General features: G+C 33.7%; 2 protein-coding genes across 3 annotated transcripts in view; one reads left to right on the forward strand and one right to left on the reverse strand.

Moving 5' to 3' along the window:
* Positions 1-14,478, forward strand: part of Vrk2 (VRK serine/threonine kinase 2) — a 113,492-nt gene that overhangs the window by 91,773 nt on the left and 7,241 nt on the right. Inside the window, exon 12 of one of the 2 annotated variants that reach the window (XM_070025682.1) lies at positions 3,365-3,813. The exons of the other annotated variant lie outside the window; for it this stretch is intronic. Coding sequence (XP_069881783.1) covers positions 3,365-3,382 — 18 coding nt within the window. The 3' untranslated portion in view covers positions 3,383-3,813. Of the gene's footprint in view, positions 1-3,364; positions 3,814-14,478 lie in introns of those variants that run through there. 2 annotated transcript variants of the gene reach the window in all.
* The window catches only part of Fancl (FA complementation group L), a 51,261-nt gene that overhangs the window by 12,809 nt on the left and 23,974 nt on the right, over positions 1-14,478 (reverse strand). The window contains exons 6-7 of the mRNA XM_070025683.1: positions 8,727-8,823; positions 5,231-5,299 (exon numbers count right to left, since the gene is read on the reverse strand). Coding sequence (XP_069881784.1) covers positions 5,231-5,299; positions 8,727-8,823 — 166 coding nt within the window. The remainder of the gene's footprint in view (positions 1-5,230; positions 5,300-8,726; positions 8,824-14,478) is intronic.

Here is a 14,478-nt window from a genome sequence, read left to right on the forward strand (position 1 = left end):
GCTTTTTGCTCTAGTAGGCCATCTACCCTACAAAAAAAGTTCAGCTACATCCAATTTTTCATCACTTACATACTAAAAACAAAACAAGGCAATGGCACAAAGTTCTATACTTCGGATAAAGAAATGGCTAACAGCAAGAACAGTAGTGTGCTCCTGGCTGCCAATGTGACTCTCATAGTCGGAGCCCAGAACTTCACCGTGGCATCACTTAAAAATAAATACAGTCCCTTTGCCTCTGGTACTATTCATCAACTTTAATCTCTGCTAGGCACCCTTCCAACTACCTGTTAAACTGGTTTGTTTCTAATATTCTACTTCTAGTTCACTACACAAACAGGGGGAGGTTGTGTTTCCTAATTGAAAAGTATTAACACCTCTTTGAGATTCTAGTAGACATATTTGAATTAATATGTTTCCTACCTAGGTTACCATTTCTGTCTTCAACCTATAGGGTCTTTACTCTCAAGCTGAGCATTTATCTTCCACAAGAATGTTTTAAAACAGACCAGAGCTCCTATACACACCATTATCCACACATTCACAGCAGCAACAAAAATGTTAAAATTATTTAGGAACAGCTTCAACAAAAATTTGCAACAACTGGGTTAATAAAGCAAACTGACAGACCTAAGTATATGAACAGATGACAATTCCTAGGTTATAAACAAGTTTTTGATTCAATGAAAAAAATGTAAACCCATGTGACTCTAAGGGAGTATCTGGAATAATACACGGACATACTTTTCAATGATGGGGTTTTTATTGTTGTTATTGCTGTTGTTTCCTTGGTACTGGGGACTGACCCCCAGAATTTTGCACCTTCTAGCAAGTGCTCTACCATTGAGCTACTCACCATTTTGTTTTAATCCTTTTGGGGTTTTTTTGTGTCTTAGTTGTCAACAGGCAAGGGTTTAACAGCTTTTTGCCTGAGCTAACCTGGAACTCATCACTGATCCTCCTGACTCCACATACCATGTAGCTGGGATTACAGGAGTTCATCACCATTCTGACATCAACTGAGGCAAAGGGCAGTCATGAGACGTGTTTGAAATTACACAATTAAGTCAATGGCTGAAATGTAAACAGAGCCTAGGATCCCAGCTGATAGTCTACTGCTCTCACTAATGGATCATGCTCCCTGCTATGCAATAGGACAGCTTCCTTTCATTTAGCATCCGAATATCAACCAGAAGCTTTATCATTAGTTTCGTTCCTCTTCATGGATTGTATTAGTCCAAGCTTTTTGGATTTTCATGATTTAAAAAAATTGTAAAACCAGTTTATTATATCATACTAAATCTGAAAACCACAACTGCCTGTGTCAAGCATACTCTACCAAATCTGCATTTAGTGACATTTTTTTCAGATAGAACTGTAATATTAGCTGCAATTTTTGCTTACTGATCTGAACAAAATGACTTCCACTTTCATATAATCATGCCATCTATGCACTCAAAGTATGACATTAACACATTCTAACTGTCCATAGTCAATAACATTGATATATCTGACCTGTATGTAAAAGACATCAGATACATGTTAGAGCACATATGATATTAGAAGTAGAATAAGAAGAAAATACAAGATGCTCCTACATTTTATGCTAAAATCTATGAAAAAGAGTTTACTGGGTAAAAAGAAGTAAATATCTGAAAAAAAGATATTTAGACACTTGTCTTTGAAAAGCACTTTGTGTCTCTTTGGCACACATTATGGCAGCAATAGTAGCAGCAGCCTTGCCCTTGGTGCTGATTTCTTACTACTCTAAATGTCTCCTCTGAGCCAGAATACACTGGCTGTTGCTGATCATGCTGTGAGACACCTGCACTGGCTACTAGGCTTGTCATGACGCACAAAACCCTACCATCTTCAGCTTGACATTGTGCAAGTTATAATTATTCATCCAAATGAATATGTCAGAGCAGCAGCAGCAGACCTCTCATCAGAGCAAAAGAAAAATACATCAAAACATTATCAACTCAGCAGGACGACAGGGACCATAAGGAAAATTACCCATTTTTAATATGGCTGCCACAAAGCCATGTCTATTATATTACAAAAAAGAAAAAGATCTTCCAAGTTTAAAGTCCAGAAACACTGAATCTAATGAGAAAACGTACAAAATCCGAGGTTTTTAAGTCAATTATCCCAAACTATTTACAATCTCTTAAGTATAAATGTACTATTAAATCAAGCATTCACATTGCTTAAGAGCCACAACTGTTTAAAAATGGTTAAAACTAAAAATAACCTCCCCACACACAACTGTTTCTAGCTTGTCAATAAAAATCAAACCAAAGTAATCTCACATTGCCTCTTACTTTCAAAGCATAAGCTAATACTACCAGCATCCATGTCAAGAAACTTGAGTTTGAGTTGCTGGTACCATCAGCAAAAAGCCTTGTGAGGGACTGGTGGCCTTATTGTTTACTAATAAGTAAATAGTAGTTTGAAACTTTCTAAATTTTAATTTTATATGTAGAAAAACAAACTGGAATAATCCTCCCACTCTACAAATGAAGACTTCTCCACATTCTATAAAAGAAAATATAATACAGACAAGGGTTAAATTCGGGTTTCTGTATTATGCTTAAGTAAATGTGAGGATCTTATAACTTTTAGAACTATAGAGTACCATATCTTTTCACAAAAAGATATGGAAGTTGTTCTTATTTGAGATACAAAAACAAGAAAGGAAAAGATTGCTAAATGTAACTACACTGTAAGTTAAACTTACATACTACAAAATAATACGATGTATGCAGTTAAAACATAAACTAGAAAGAAGATATTTATATATCATAAAGCCAACAAAGGCACTACTATCTAAAATTTGTAAGGACTGCTTATACTAGAAGAAAAAAAAATCAAGTAAGCAAAGACGACACACAAAAATTTTTGTCAATTCCTCAGATGAATGAAGGTCAGAGAGATCAGAATAAAACTTGAAAAAGGTTTGGGAAATAACCATTTCTATGTACAGTGAAACAGGAACATAACATATGCAGCCATTGGAAAGACAGTTCCACCTTATAAAGGCACATTCTCTAAAATCTAGTATTTTCACTTTTAGGAATGATTGAAAATGAAATTCTTATATGTGTGTACAGAGAAATATATAAAAGTGTTTATTTCAGGCTATTAGTAAGAAATTGTGAATAACCTTAACAATAGGACAGTGGGTAAATTACCTGGTCAATACACATAATGGAATAATAAACAACATTTAAATAAATGTATTAGACATACATAGATGGTCATGGATAAAACACTGAAATAATACTGCATAAAAAGCATAAGGCTGCATAAGAAATGTCACAAACAAACAAACAAAATGCCTGGATAACAAACATGCCAATTTCAGGGCAAGACATGTTGTTAAAAAGGAAGAGAAGCAGAGAAAAAGACTATGAAAGAAGAATGGGATCTATGCTGTTCCCAGAACACTGTTTCTAATGGAGAAAGAACCAGAGATGGATCTCAAGCAAGTGTGACAACACATTAACATCTGCCAAATTGGAGTTGTGAATAAAAGGTCTAATTTTACCTGCTAAGAATTTCCATATATTTAAAAATTTTAAATATTGTGATTTTCCTGTTACTAATGAATTCTATGTCTTCCTGGATCTTTCACAAAAAGGTAAACTTGTATGATTCAAATATAAAATTCAAATGTGCATCAATATAATGTTTATCTTTTGCCTATTTATATAATTTGTTTTTCTGGATAACAAATTTGAAGGAAATTGCCCTCAAAGATTTTCCAATCTTGTAGTCATAGATTAATTTTGACACATGTAAACTTTTCCATAAAATCTGGGGGAAAAAACAAAAAGAAAATATAATAAATTAAGAAACTCATCTAAACTCTATTTTTCAATTATAGAATAATGATAAGTATTAAAATGTAATTTAAACATAACATCTAGAAAGAATAATCCAGATACATTTTCTTCTCACTTTTTTAAAGCAGAAAGATAAAAAGTCTCCAAAGCCAAGCAGAAAATGTGTATTTTTTAAATCAAGAAAGTTGAACAATATACTTTTAATTTTTGAAGAGAAAAAAAATCAGCACAGTATTCAAAATAAATTTATAACATGCATCAAATACCAAAAATAAATCACTGAAGTTTTTTTCCTTTTCTTTATTTTGTTGTGTTTTCTTGATTTCTCTAAAGGAAATTGATATTTTTGTTGTTGTTGTCTTTAAAGAAGGAAGTAAAAAAAAATTATTTTCACTAAGTATGATTAAAACATCTGGACCCTCATAAAACTAAATTTCTTAAGCTTTTAAAGTCTATGTCCATGTATTTTAATGCTTATGCATGTGCAATTTAAAACATAAGCATGAATTTTTACTTGAACCTAATCAAATATTGTTAACAAAACATATTTACAGAATTAGGGAAAATATCAGTGTAAATTTTCTCTGCCTAAGAATAGAAATGTTTTCTCCTTCCTGCTATCAACTATAGTATAGTTGATAAAAGAAAGACAGTACATGTCATCATTAGACTGATCCTTGACTCTAGAGAAACAGTACCACAGTTTTAAAAATAAAAAAAAATACTGTCTTGTAATACTGTCAGTTCACAATAAACTTCTGAAAACATAACCATATTATATACCATTAATGTACTGAAAATCAAATAGAATGAGAAAATTCCATAATCTTTACTCAGATGAATAGTCTAAGTTCAAAAAGAAAAGAAAATGTAAGCTGAATTACATATTGTGGGAGGAAAAAACTGGGGGAATGTAAGGGAAGAGGTGATATTGTACAAAAAAGAAGAAATTTACTCATTATCTGACTTATAAAATGATAACCTTTCTGTTAATACTGACAATAAAATTATATTTAAAAAACAAAAATATAAGTAACTTTAAAATAGTAAGGTTCACACTTTCATTCTCCTGTGAAAATGGTTTCCTAGTATAATGTCATTAATGTTAAAAAATTTTAACAATAAGAAAAATTCCACTTATTACTCACTTACTACTACTGACTGCTTTCTAGAACTTAAATTTTAAAAAAATGTTTACTGAAAATAAGGCACAAAAATTCAGAAGCTGATTGGTTATATATATATGTGTGTATGTGTATATGCATGCATATGTGTATACATGTATGTAGAAAAGGAAAAACCGTAAGAAATGATCATTTAATAATGCACACTTTACTAAATAGAAGATTCTTTTTAAGTACTTAAAAATAAGCTTAAGCATTTACCTGTGGTGTCCAAGAAATAGAAAATGGAACAGGAAAATCCACAAAACAATCTGGTGGTTCCTCAGGGTGCTATGAAAAAAACAAGAGTATCAGGTTATTTCCACTTCTATGTGATAACTACATGAGGTATTTCAGAAAAACTGGTCACATTAAGAAACATCATTATGACTGCAAATGTATTTTATGTAAATAGACTGTACTTTTACAGTAATGTTGAGAGCTACCTAACACTGAAACCATACAAAGTTTGGTGACTCAAGGGTACTGAAACAGTCTGTGTTCAGAAATACTTAATGAGTTATACTCCAAATAAATGTCATGCCAACCACTTAATAGACTTTGAGGAGTAAACTTAATTGCATCTCAGTTTTTCTTTAAAAGAAGAGATATTTAATTCCAATTTTAAATTTTATCTCAGTTATCCTCAATCACCATTAAAACAGGTAGAATGTGTTAACAGAATCAAGAAGTGCCCAGCACCAATTACATATAGCTATCAATTTAAAAAGTGGCTTCTATATCAAAGAAAACTTATCAAGATGACAGAAAAAAACAATGGAACACCTTCTGATTTATTAAAGAATTAACAATATAAACTAAACAAAAATTTCAAGTTAGTAAATAGTAGGAAATTACTCAGTTAAGAAAAAGATAATAGTCATGAGAACAAATCAGGTTTCTAAGTTAACTAAGACAGAAGGTAAGTTTTTCTTAAATTTATTTCTCTTATTAGAAAGCTATACTTCATGATAACCTTAAAATCTAAGTCTAGAGTCTTCAATATCATAAATAACTAAAAATATTCTTTATTTAAAAACTAAGTTTACTGAAAGAAGAATCATTTTAAGGTAACTTTTATTTGGCAAGCTATTTGAATTACTTTTAGGCCTTTACTGTTTTCATTCTCTCATTTCTCATTACCTCACTGGATAAGGAATCGAGACTGAAAATTCACCACTACAGGGCCAGGCATGGAGGCACATCTGCAATCCCAGCTTTAGAGGAGGCAGAGATGGAAGAATCTCACATGGGTATCAGTCTGGACAAAAATGTTAGTGAGCTAGGAATGGAAGTTCATACTCTAACCTCAGTTAAAAAGGAAGATTGCTGTACAAGGCCAGTCCCAGGCAAAAATATAAGACAACATCTACACAGTAACTAAAGCAAAGTATAGGTCAAATAGTAGAGACTTTGCCTAGATAGCTTGACACCCTAAGAACCACAAAGAAAAGTAAATAAAAACTATCAATATATGAAACAGACCTCAGTCCTTTTGAGGCCAATATTTTCAAAAAGTACCGGTTTGCTAAAAAGAAATAGTTATCACTGTATGCTGACTCATGATGTCTACCTCTATAAAACTGGAAATAAATACAAAAAAATGTAAAATATTACAATGCTTAAATTCTAAAAGAAAAAAAAATTTAAAAAAGGTTAGTTTGAAATAAAGGTCTATTTGAGACAATACAAGAAGGATGTACTTGAAAGTTTAGGAGAAAAACAAACATCACCCTATTAAAAAGCCAGGTGATTAACTCAAAGTATATGCAGACTCTTCAGTTCCAGTTGTTAAGTAAAAAGTTTATCTTGGATAAATAATTTCACATGTAAGAATGACAGAATGACAGAAGTCAACTAAAAGTGTTATAAAAATCCCTTTAACTTCTAAAATGTCAGGATTCTTTAAAAGTAATTACATAAAATTGAAACTTCCTTGGGTCAAAAATGTAAATTTAGCTTACTTTAGCTTACTGCTATTTATCTCCTACAGATACTAGCAGCTAACAGTATCAACTGAAGCTCAAATCATCAATCTAGATACAGCAAGAAGTTAACAAAATGCTTATTATATCAGGAGTAGATATATACCTAATAAAATGCCTGTGACCTTAAGTCATTAAGTATATCCACAGTTTATTACACTGAGAGACTAAATATTACATATAAGTAGGACATGGAATAGTAAATGGTAAATAACATGGTAAATGACATGGAAAGAGATCCACAAAAAGAAAAAGTACAGGTTATAAATACAGTGTCATCAACTTACACAGTAAAATCTTTCAAATCATTAATACCCATTATAAGAACAGTTCATGAATGTTAAAAATAAAATAAAATTCATTAAATACAATTCAAGGCAGACTGGACTTAAAGCCTTATTTCTTTGGTAAGTACAAGAACTTATAAAAATGAGATCAGAATGTATTTAAAAATCTTTGGTCATCTTAGAATCAGGAAAGCAACTTTCCCCAAAGTCCAAAATAAAAACAAACCTCAATTTGAGAGAAACGACAGAATCCTTGCCACTGGCAGTATGTGACCTTTTGGAAAGATGAAGGCTGATTTTTCCCACATCTTAAAAAAGCACACCTTTAAAAACTTTAAAGGAATTTTTTATGTTAATGAAAACAATCATCTTCTTTTACAAATAAGATACATATCCTGATAATTTTTTTCAGCCTCTGTTATATATAGGTCTAAACCTGAATGGTCTGTGTGAAACTGAGAATAAGTCATTTCTCAAGCTGCATGACACGGAGCTACTATAAGGTACCAGCTTCTCTGTGTCACCCACTATAGCTTTATATATTAATTTTCTTTTGTGGAAAGCTTAAATGCCAGACACATTTTTAAAAAGGACAAACACAATTGATCTTTTCACCACCACAATCCTCTGAAATAGAATTGATTGATGACTACTAGGAATAAAGAAAAGAAAGCTGGATGTCCTGGTTTCCTTAAAATTCTAATGTTTCCCCAGTGATTACTAAGTGAATGATTAATATGCTACTCTCCCTTATTCTACTCATTTCCTAAAATTCACAATCTAAACCTAAAAAATAAAGATAAAACAAAAATAATGTTTTGTTTCAATGGTATTAGTTGTTACATATATAATCATTAATATGTCTATAAAGGATCTACAAACACAGATACAACCCTTGTAAAGTCTCAACATACATCCACCAAAAACACTGCAGTTAGAACAAATAAGGACAGTGTGTGTGTGTGTGTGTGTGTGTGTGTGTGTGTGTGTGTGTGTGTGTGTGTGTGTTTGTGTGTGTGTGTGTGTGTGTGTGCGTGTGTTTTAAGGACGGGGTTCTATGAGCCAGAAATAAGAACTACCAAGATAATTCATAGTAAGAGGTGAAGAAAAAAGACTCAAGAAGTTATTACTGGGGATGGTAGTATCATCCATTCTTTTCTATATATAAAGTTTCAAAAATAATGTTATGGTACTTTAAGGCTACGGAATGGTATATATAATATTTCTTTATTATAGAGTCTACATTGTGATCAAATTCAAGCTAAAACAAGGTCAGGAAATTATGCCTAGACTTGAAAACTTGGTGAATAAACTCTTTTGAGGTGCTCCAAAATCAATTTTTGAAAGCATTTTTAGAATAACTAGCACTCCTTTACATTGACAACAGCCAGAGTTCATTTCTCAAAGTTTTTCCTCACCACAATAAGAGTTGAATGAGGCACATACCTTTGCCTTCAACTTGACAGTGATTAGATGCTCTCTACCAGAAACATCTTCTGATTTTAACTTGATGGTACTAAAGCAAGAATCCACGTATACAAGTCTGGTGAGTAGAAGAGAATAAAAAAATGATAACACTGTGGTGGGTTACGGAGCAAGGGGATGAGCATCATATGACCTGAAATGAAAATACTTGTTATATTCCTATTAATCCATTACAAAAATTAATCAGAGGAATTTCTGCATGCCAGCCCTCTCTGTTGCTGCAGATTTACTGCCGTTAATACAGCAGCCCAGTGCCTAATGCAGCCGTATCTCTAGATTATTTACAGTGCGTGTCAAGGCTCATGCTGTGGTCAGTGAGCACTGTGTTTCGGTTTTCCATCACTGGAACCTTTGGCACACACCGCATGTTTCTGTCAGACTCTACTTATGTACACATTAAACTTCCTGTCAAACTCTTTGATCCATTTCTGTAGTTTCATATGGTGAGAGACTTTTATACTTCCTTTATTTGTTTTTCTCCTCGATGAACTTCTCCTTTATTATCAATAATGTTACTGTATAAAAATCTGGCCGATATTAGTTCTATGCTCAAATTGAACCTCCAAGGAAAATGCTGTATAAGCTCAGGTACAGCTTGGCCTCCTAACAATAAATGTTCTTTTTGCACAATATATCGCTCTGACACTTAACTTAGGCATGCATTCAAGATGACTAATATTTTAAACACACAGTGCCAACCCAATTGTTCTGGCTTTAAGTTGCTCTAAATATCATGTATTTTCTACAGTGGCAACCAATAGACTTTGAAATACATCATTCTGCAAAAATACAGTACCTTGAATGGCATAGGTTATTGTCAAAATGCTTCATATTTAACAGTATACTTAGTAGTGAACTGCATGTGGATACTTCTTGACGTTTTTACAATGCTATATTCTTGTAAAGATAAAAAGTACTGAGAGTACTGTGTAAATTACCACCCAGACTGAGGGTAGGACACACTATAGTTCAGAACATTAGCCTCCTAATCTAGATAACATTTTTAAACATCACTTTAGTCCATTTAGTTGCTGACCAGGTATATATTAAAATGAGTCAATTACAATAAATGCTGTGAAATAAAGTTGTGGAATGAAAAATAAATGTTAAGCTGAAAAAGACACATATGTTCAAAATGGAATAAAATATAATATAAAGAGTACTGAAAAAAGTTTTCTCATAACAATTAAAAGCTACAGTTTTAGGAAAGAAATGAACATAAAATTATTCTAGAAAAAATGTTGATCTACATAAAAATATCAGTGACTACACATGGCTAACCTCTATTATTTTCAGCTACACATTAAACTCCCCACTGCCCAAATATTTGAATAAGAGCCTTTTGGAGTTTTGTACTGATTTTCAGGCTTGAATTCAGAACTTCATACTCTTGCTCAGCTTTTTCTGATCCTGGCTGGAATTCCATCACTTGAGCCACACTTTCAGCCCAATTTTTTTGCTGTTTAATTGGGGACTGAGTCCTGTGGACTTTTCTGTCTGGGCTTACTTTGGAAAAAGATCCTCAGATATTTTTTATTATGCTAATCAACTTATAATTCCTGAAATTGATAAATCACGAAATACTCATTGTTGATATTATTTATAAGCATGAACATTTCAAACTAAGAATAGGATTGCAGGTAGGAAAAAATACTTCTCATTTTAAGCCCTACAGTTGTGAGACAGAGAATGCACACTAGTAGGATGGTGGAAAGAGAAGAAAAAGAATTAAACCACTAAGTTATACTTTTCATACTTCATGTTGCTGCTCATCAACAAAATACTCAACATTACTGGACATCTATAAAAGAAATAAGAGCTCTAGTCTTTTGTCTGCAATCACAAAAACGTAAAATTATCATCATTCCACAATTAAAACATCGAGATAATAAACTAGCAAATAAAAGTATCATTCTCAAAAACAGGGCCTGTAAGTCAAAATGGCCATGAGGTTAATTTTGTTAAACTGTTAAAAGTATTGTAATTCAAAAAATAAGTAGTGGGGGAAAAAAAAACCTCTTAATTTCAGGTAATCACATCTCACACCACAGTCATCTGAAATTAAGAAAGATTTCAGCCATGTTAATTCCTGGCTACTTTGGGATTGGAGGGTTGAAACCTTACTGTGATTATTATCACCTTCAGGATGAACGAAGGAGATTGCCAATTGTCCTCTAGTGTCTATTCTTACCTTCTCTAACTCAATCACCATGTAGCAGGGTAGAGTCCATCTACCTACAGATTCTTTTTGGCTGCCCTTCTAGCAAGATGTCACCATAGAACTAAATTTTGGCCAGCGGACTGCAAACAGAAGGGATATGTGCATCTTTTGGATCATTTACAACAAAACTGCCTCCCCCTCTCCCTTCCTCTCATTCTCCCCTCCAGTGGACTGGCAAGGCCAGGCCAGGCCAATATGAGCCAGCAAAGGCAATGAGATAGAATGATAGCACAGTGTTGACCAACAGAGCCTTCTGGGATGATGGAAGTAATCCTATTGTCTGAAACAGTAACCACCTGCAACATATGAGCAGGGAAAACTTTAAAACATGGCTATTATGACAGTGAACTTTTAAGGTTAATTTTACTATAAATATTAACAGCCATAACAGGCCCCAAGGCAATGAGACAGAATAACCACAGCAACTAGCTGAACACCAAGTTCAAAGAAAGCTTGGGACCTGAGGACTAGTACTACTACAACTATTTAAAAGTCCCTTGGTTCCCGAGTCTCTTCTGGCAGACTCTGCCTGGCCCAATTGGCTCTCCCCTGTAATCCTAACGACTTTGGAGGTTGAAAGTAAAAAAGATCATGGTTCAAGCCTGACCCAAACAGAAAGTTCACATGGCCTTACCTCAAAAATAATTAGCAAAAACATGATTACAGATATGGTTCAAATGGTAGAGCACCATCCTAGCAAGTGTGAGATCTGAGTTCAAACCCATTAGCAGACAGGAAAAACAAAACAGCAAAGAAAAAACTCAAGACCTTCAACTTAACAAAGCATCCACTTCTGCTTTACCACCACATTGAAGTTTAAACATTAATTACTTCATTCCTAGATAATTTACATTGACTGGTGGGTGTATTTACTTCATATCTCTCCTGTACAGCAATCTTTCCAATCTTCCTACAGATTTTTGCCTTTCTACATACCGTTAAAAATCCCTTGCTCAAAATGTTCAGAGTTCCCATCATCTTCATATATAGAATATTCAGCCTAGCAGTCTAGATCCTTCCCTCCAGCCCCAATATTTGATCCCCTTATGTGAACTGATCTATTCCAAGGTCCAAAAATGAATTACATATTTCCTTCACCTTCACTTTGCCTCCATCATTCCCTGCTGCTTATGGTTCAGTGCATTCCTTCCCACTGAATACAATGCCTATGTCCTATAAGAACTTCCTAAAATTATTTGTAGGACAGAAGTACTTCACCTTTATCTAAGCTCACATTTCTTCTTTTAAGTTGTAAGTTGTCATTCAGTGTTTGTGGGGTACTATTTTGTTTGTGGTTTGTTTGTTGCAGTATCAAGGACTGAACTCAGGCTCTATGCTCGCTAGGCACATAGCTCTTTCACCTCATCAACATCCCCAGTTCTTTTGTGGTTTTGGTTTGCTTTTCAGATGGAGTTTACCCCTTCAGCCAGGGCTAGCCTAGGACCACGATCCTTCCATCTCCACCTTCTAGAGCTGGGAAAACTCTCCACTTCCTCAAATAAGTTTGCCTGCTAAAGAATACTTTCTATTTCTATATAAATGTATTTATATTTCTGCTAATGCTTTATGTATAGACATGAACATATAGACACTATTATGAGACTGGTTTATTATTCACTGACATATGTGCAAGTATTAAGTAACAACTAAATGCAAACTCTGTTTAAGTTAAACATTATTAATTTCTAAAACTAATTATTTTACTACTATATAATTTGTACTTATACAATGCTCAGTATACAAGTATGGGAGAAAATTTCACAATTAATGAAGAGAATTTAGAATGAAAATCATAGTAATTAAATTGTAAAGGTGATTTACAGAGGGGTTACTATTACATAAGTAAGGTAATGAGTACATTTATTTTTGAACAATGACAATTCTCCCTCATTATCTCCCAGTTTTTCCCTTCCAACACCCCTCATTCACAAGTTGAACAGTTCATTTCCAACAGTGACTAGTGACTATCACTACTGCCATTTGTTCACCTTCTGTCCCACCATTTCTGTGCTCCTCCTTACCCTCCCCCAAAATAATAAACTTATATATAAGACAAAAGGTACAGGAAGCACAAACAGTGGCAAAAAGAAAAAAAGCAAAAAAGAAGCAACATGACATAAAATCTATTGTTTTCATTTCTTGTAGTTCATTTCAATAAACATCATTTCATATGATCATATACCCATAGCTATTTGAGCCTTTGTGATCTTCTCCTAAAAATATCTTCCTTGAGTCTCACTGTGTGAATGTCAAGTCCTGTATAATTTATCATGTCCAGTGTATTGTTTTGTCTTTTACCATCCTGTGACTGGATAAATGGGATTGCATCAAACTGAAGAGTTTCTGCATGGCAAATGTTATACCTAGCAAGATAAATAGAAAGCCCACAGAATGGAAGATTTACTAGCTATGCATCAGACAAAGGCCTCATATCTAAAATATACTTAGAGCTCAAAAAATTAAACTCTCCCAAAATAAGCCCTTAAAAACCAACAACTCCATAAATGGGCTAAAGAGTTAAAGAGAGACTTCTCAGAAGAAGGAAGAACAGCCAACAGATATATGAAGAAATGTTTAACATCTCTGGCCACAAAAGAAATGCAACATTAAGATTCCACCTCACCCCAGTTAGAATGGTAATTATCAAGAAAACTAACAATAAAAGATTCTGGCAGGGATGTGGCCAAAAGGGAATGCTACTACACCGTTAGTAAGAATGTCAACTTGTTCAACCACTCTGGAAAGCAGTATGGAGGTTCCTCAAAAGACTAAACATAGAGCTTTCTATCACCCAGCAATTCCACTCTACCACAAATCAGGCCACACTAAACATGTTCACTGCAACATTGTTTACCACAGCCACAGATGCAGGGTTACCCCCTCTTTTATGCAAAGGGCCTATAAATCTGCAAGTAAAACTTGTAGTTAAATCATTGTCCTAGTTAAGTACTGTAAACAATCTCAAACATTATTGGGTCAATGATATTATTGGGTGAACTAATGAGTGTATCAACAGGTTTATATCTACTTTTTTTTTTTGTAGGTTCTAGGGCTTGAACTCTGGGCTTGGGCACTGTTTCTGAGCTCTTCAGCTCAAGGTGAGTGCTCCACCACTGGAGCCACAGAGTCACTTCCGGTTTTCTGGTGATTAACTGAAGATAAGAGTTTCATGGACTTTCCTGCCCAGGCTGGCTTTGAACCAAGATCTTCATATCTCAGGCTCCTGAGTAGTTAGGATTACAGGCATGAGCCAAGGGTACCCAGCTATATCTACTTTTAAATAAAGAACTATGTAAGTCTCGTTACATAGTTTCTTTTTAAACATTATTGGACATTATTAGCTTCAATTGAAAAACAAAGTAAATGTGGCCAAGAGAGGTTAAGTTAGTGGTCCAAACTGACATAAATGTCAAGCCTGAATAAAAGCTCTAATTACTGGAATTACCTTAAGATAAGCGTGCATCTCTATCTTCCCCAATAAGCTGTAATTCT

This window comes from Dipodomys merriami, unplaced genomic scaffold (assembly GCF_024711535.1).
Source record: "Dipodomys merriami isolate MVZ:Mamm:240054 unplaced genomic scaffold, mDipMer1.0.p SCAF_17, whole genome shotgun sequence".
Lineage (NCBI taxonomy): Eukaryota > Metazoa > Chordata > Mammalia > Rodentia > Heteromyidae > Dipodomys > Dipodomys merriami.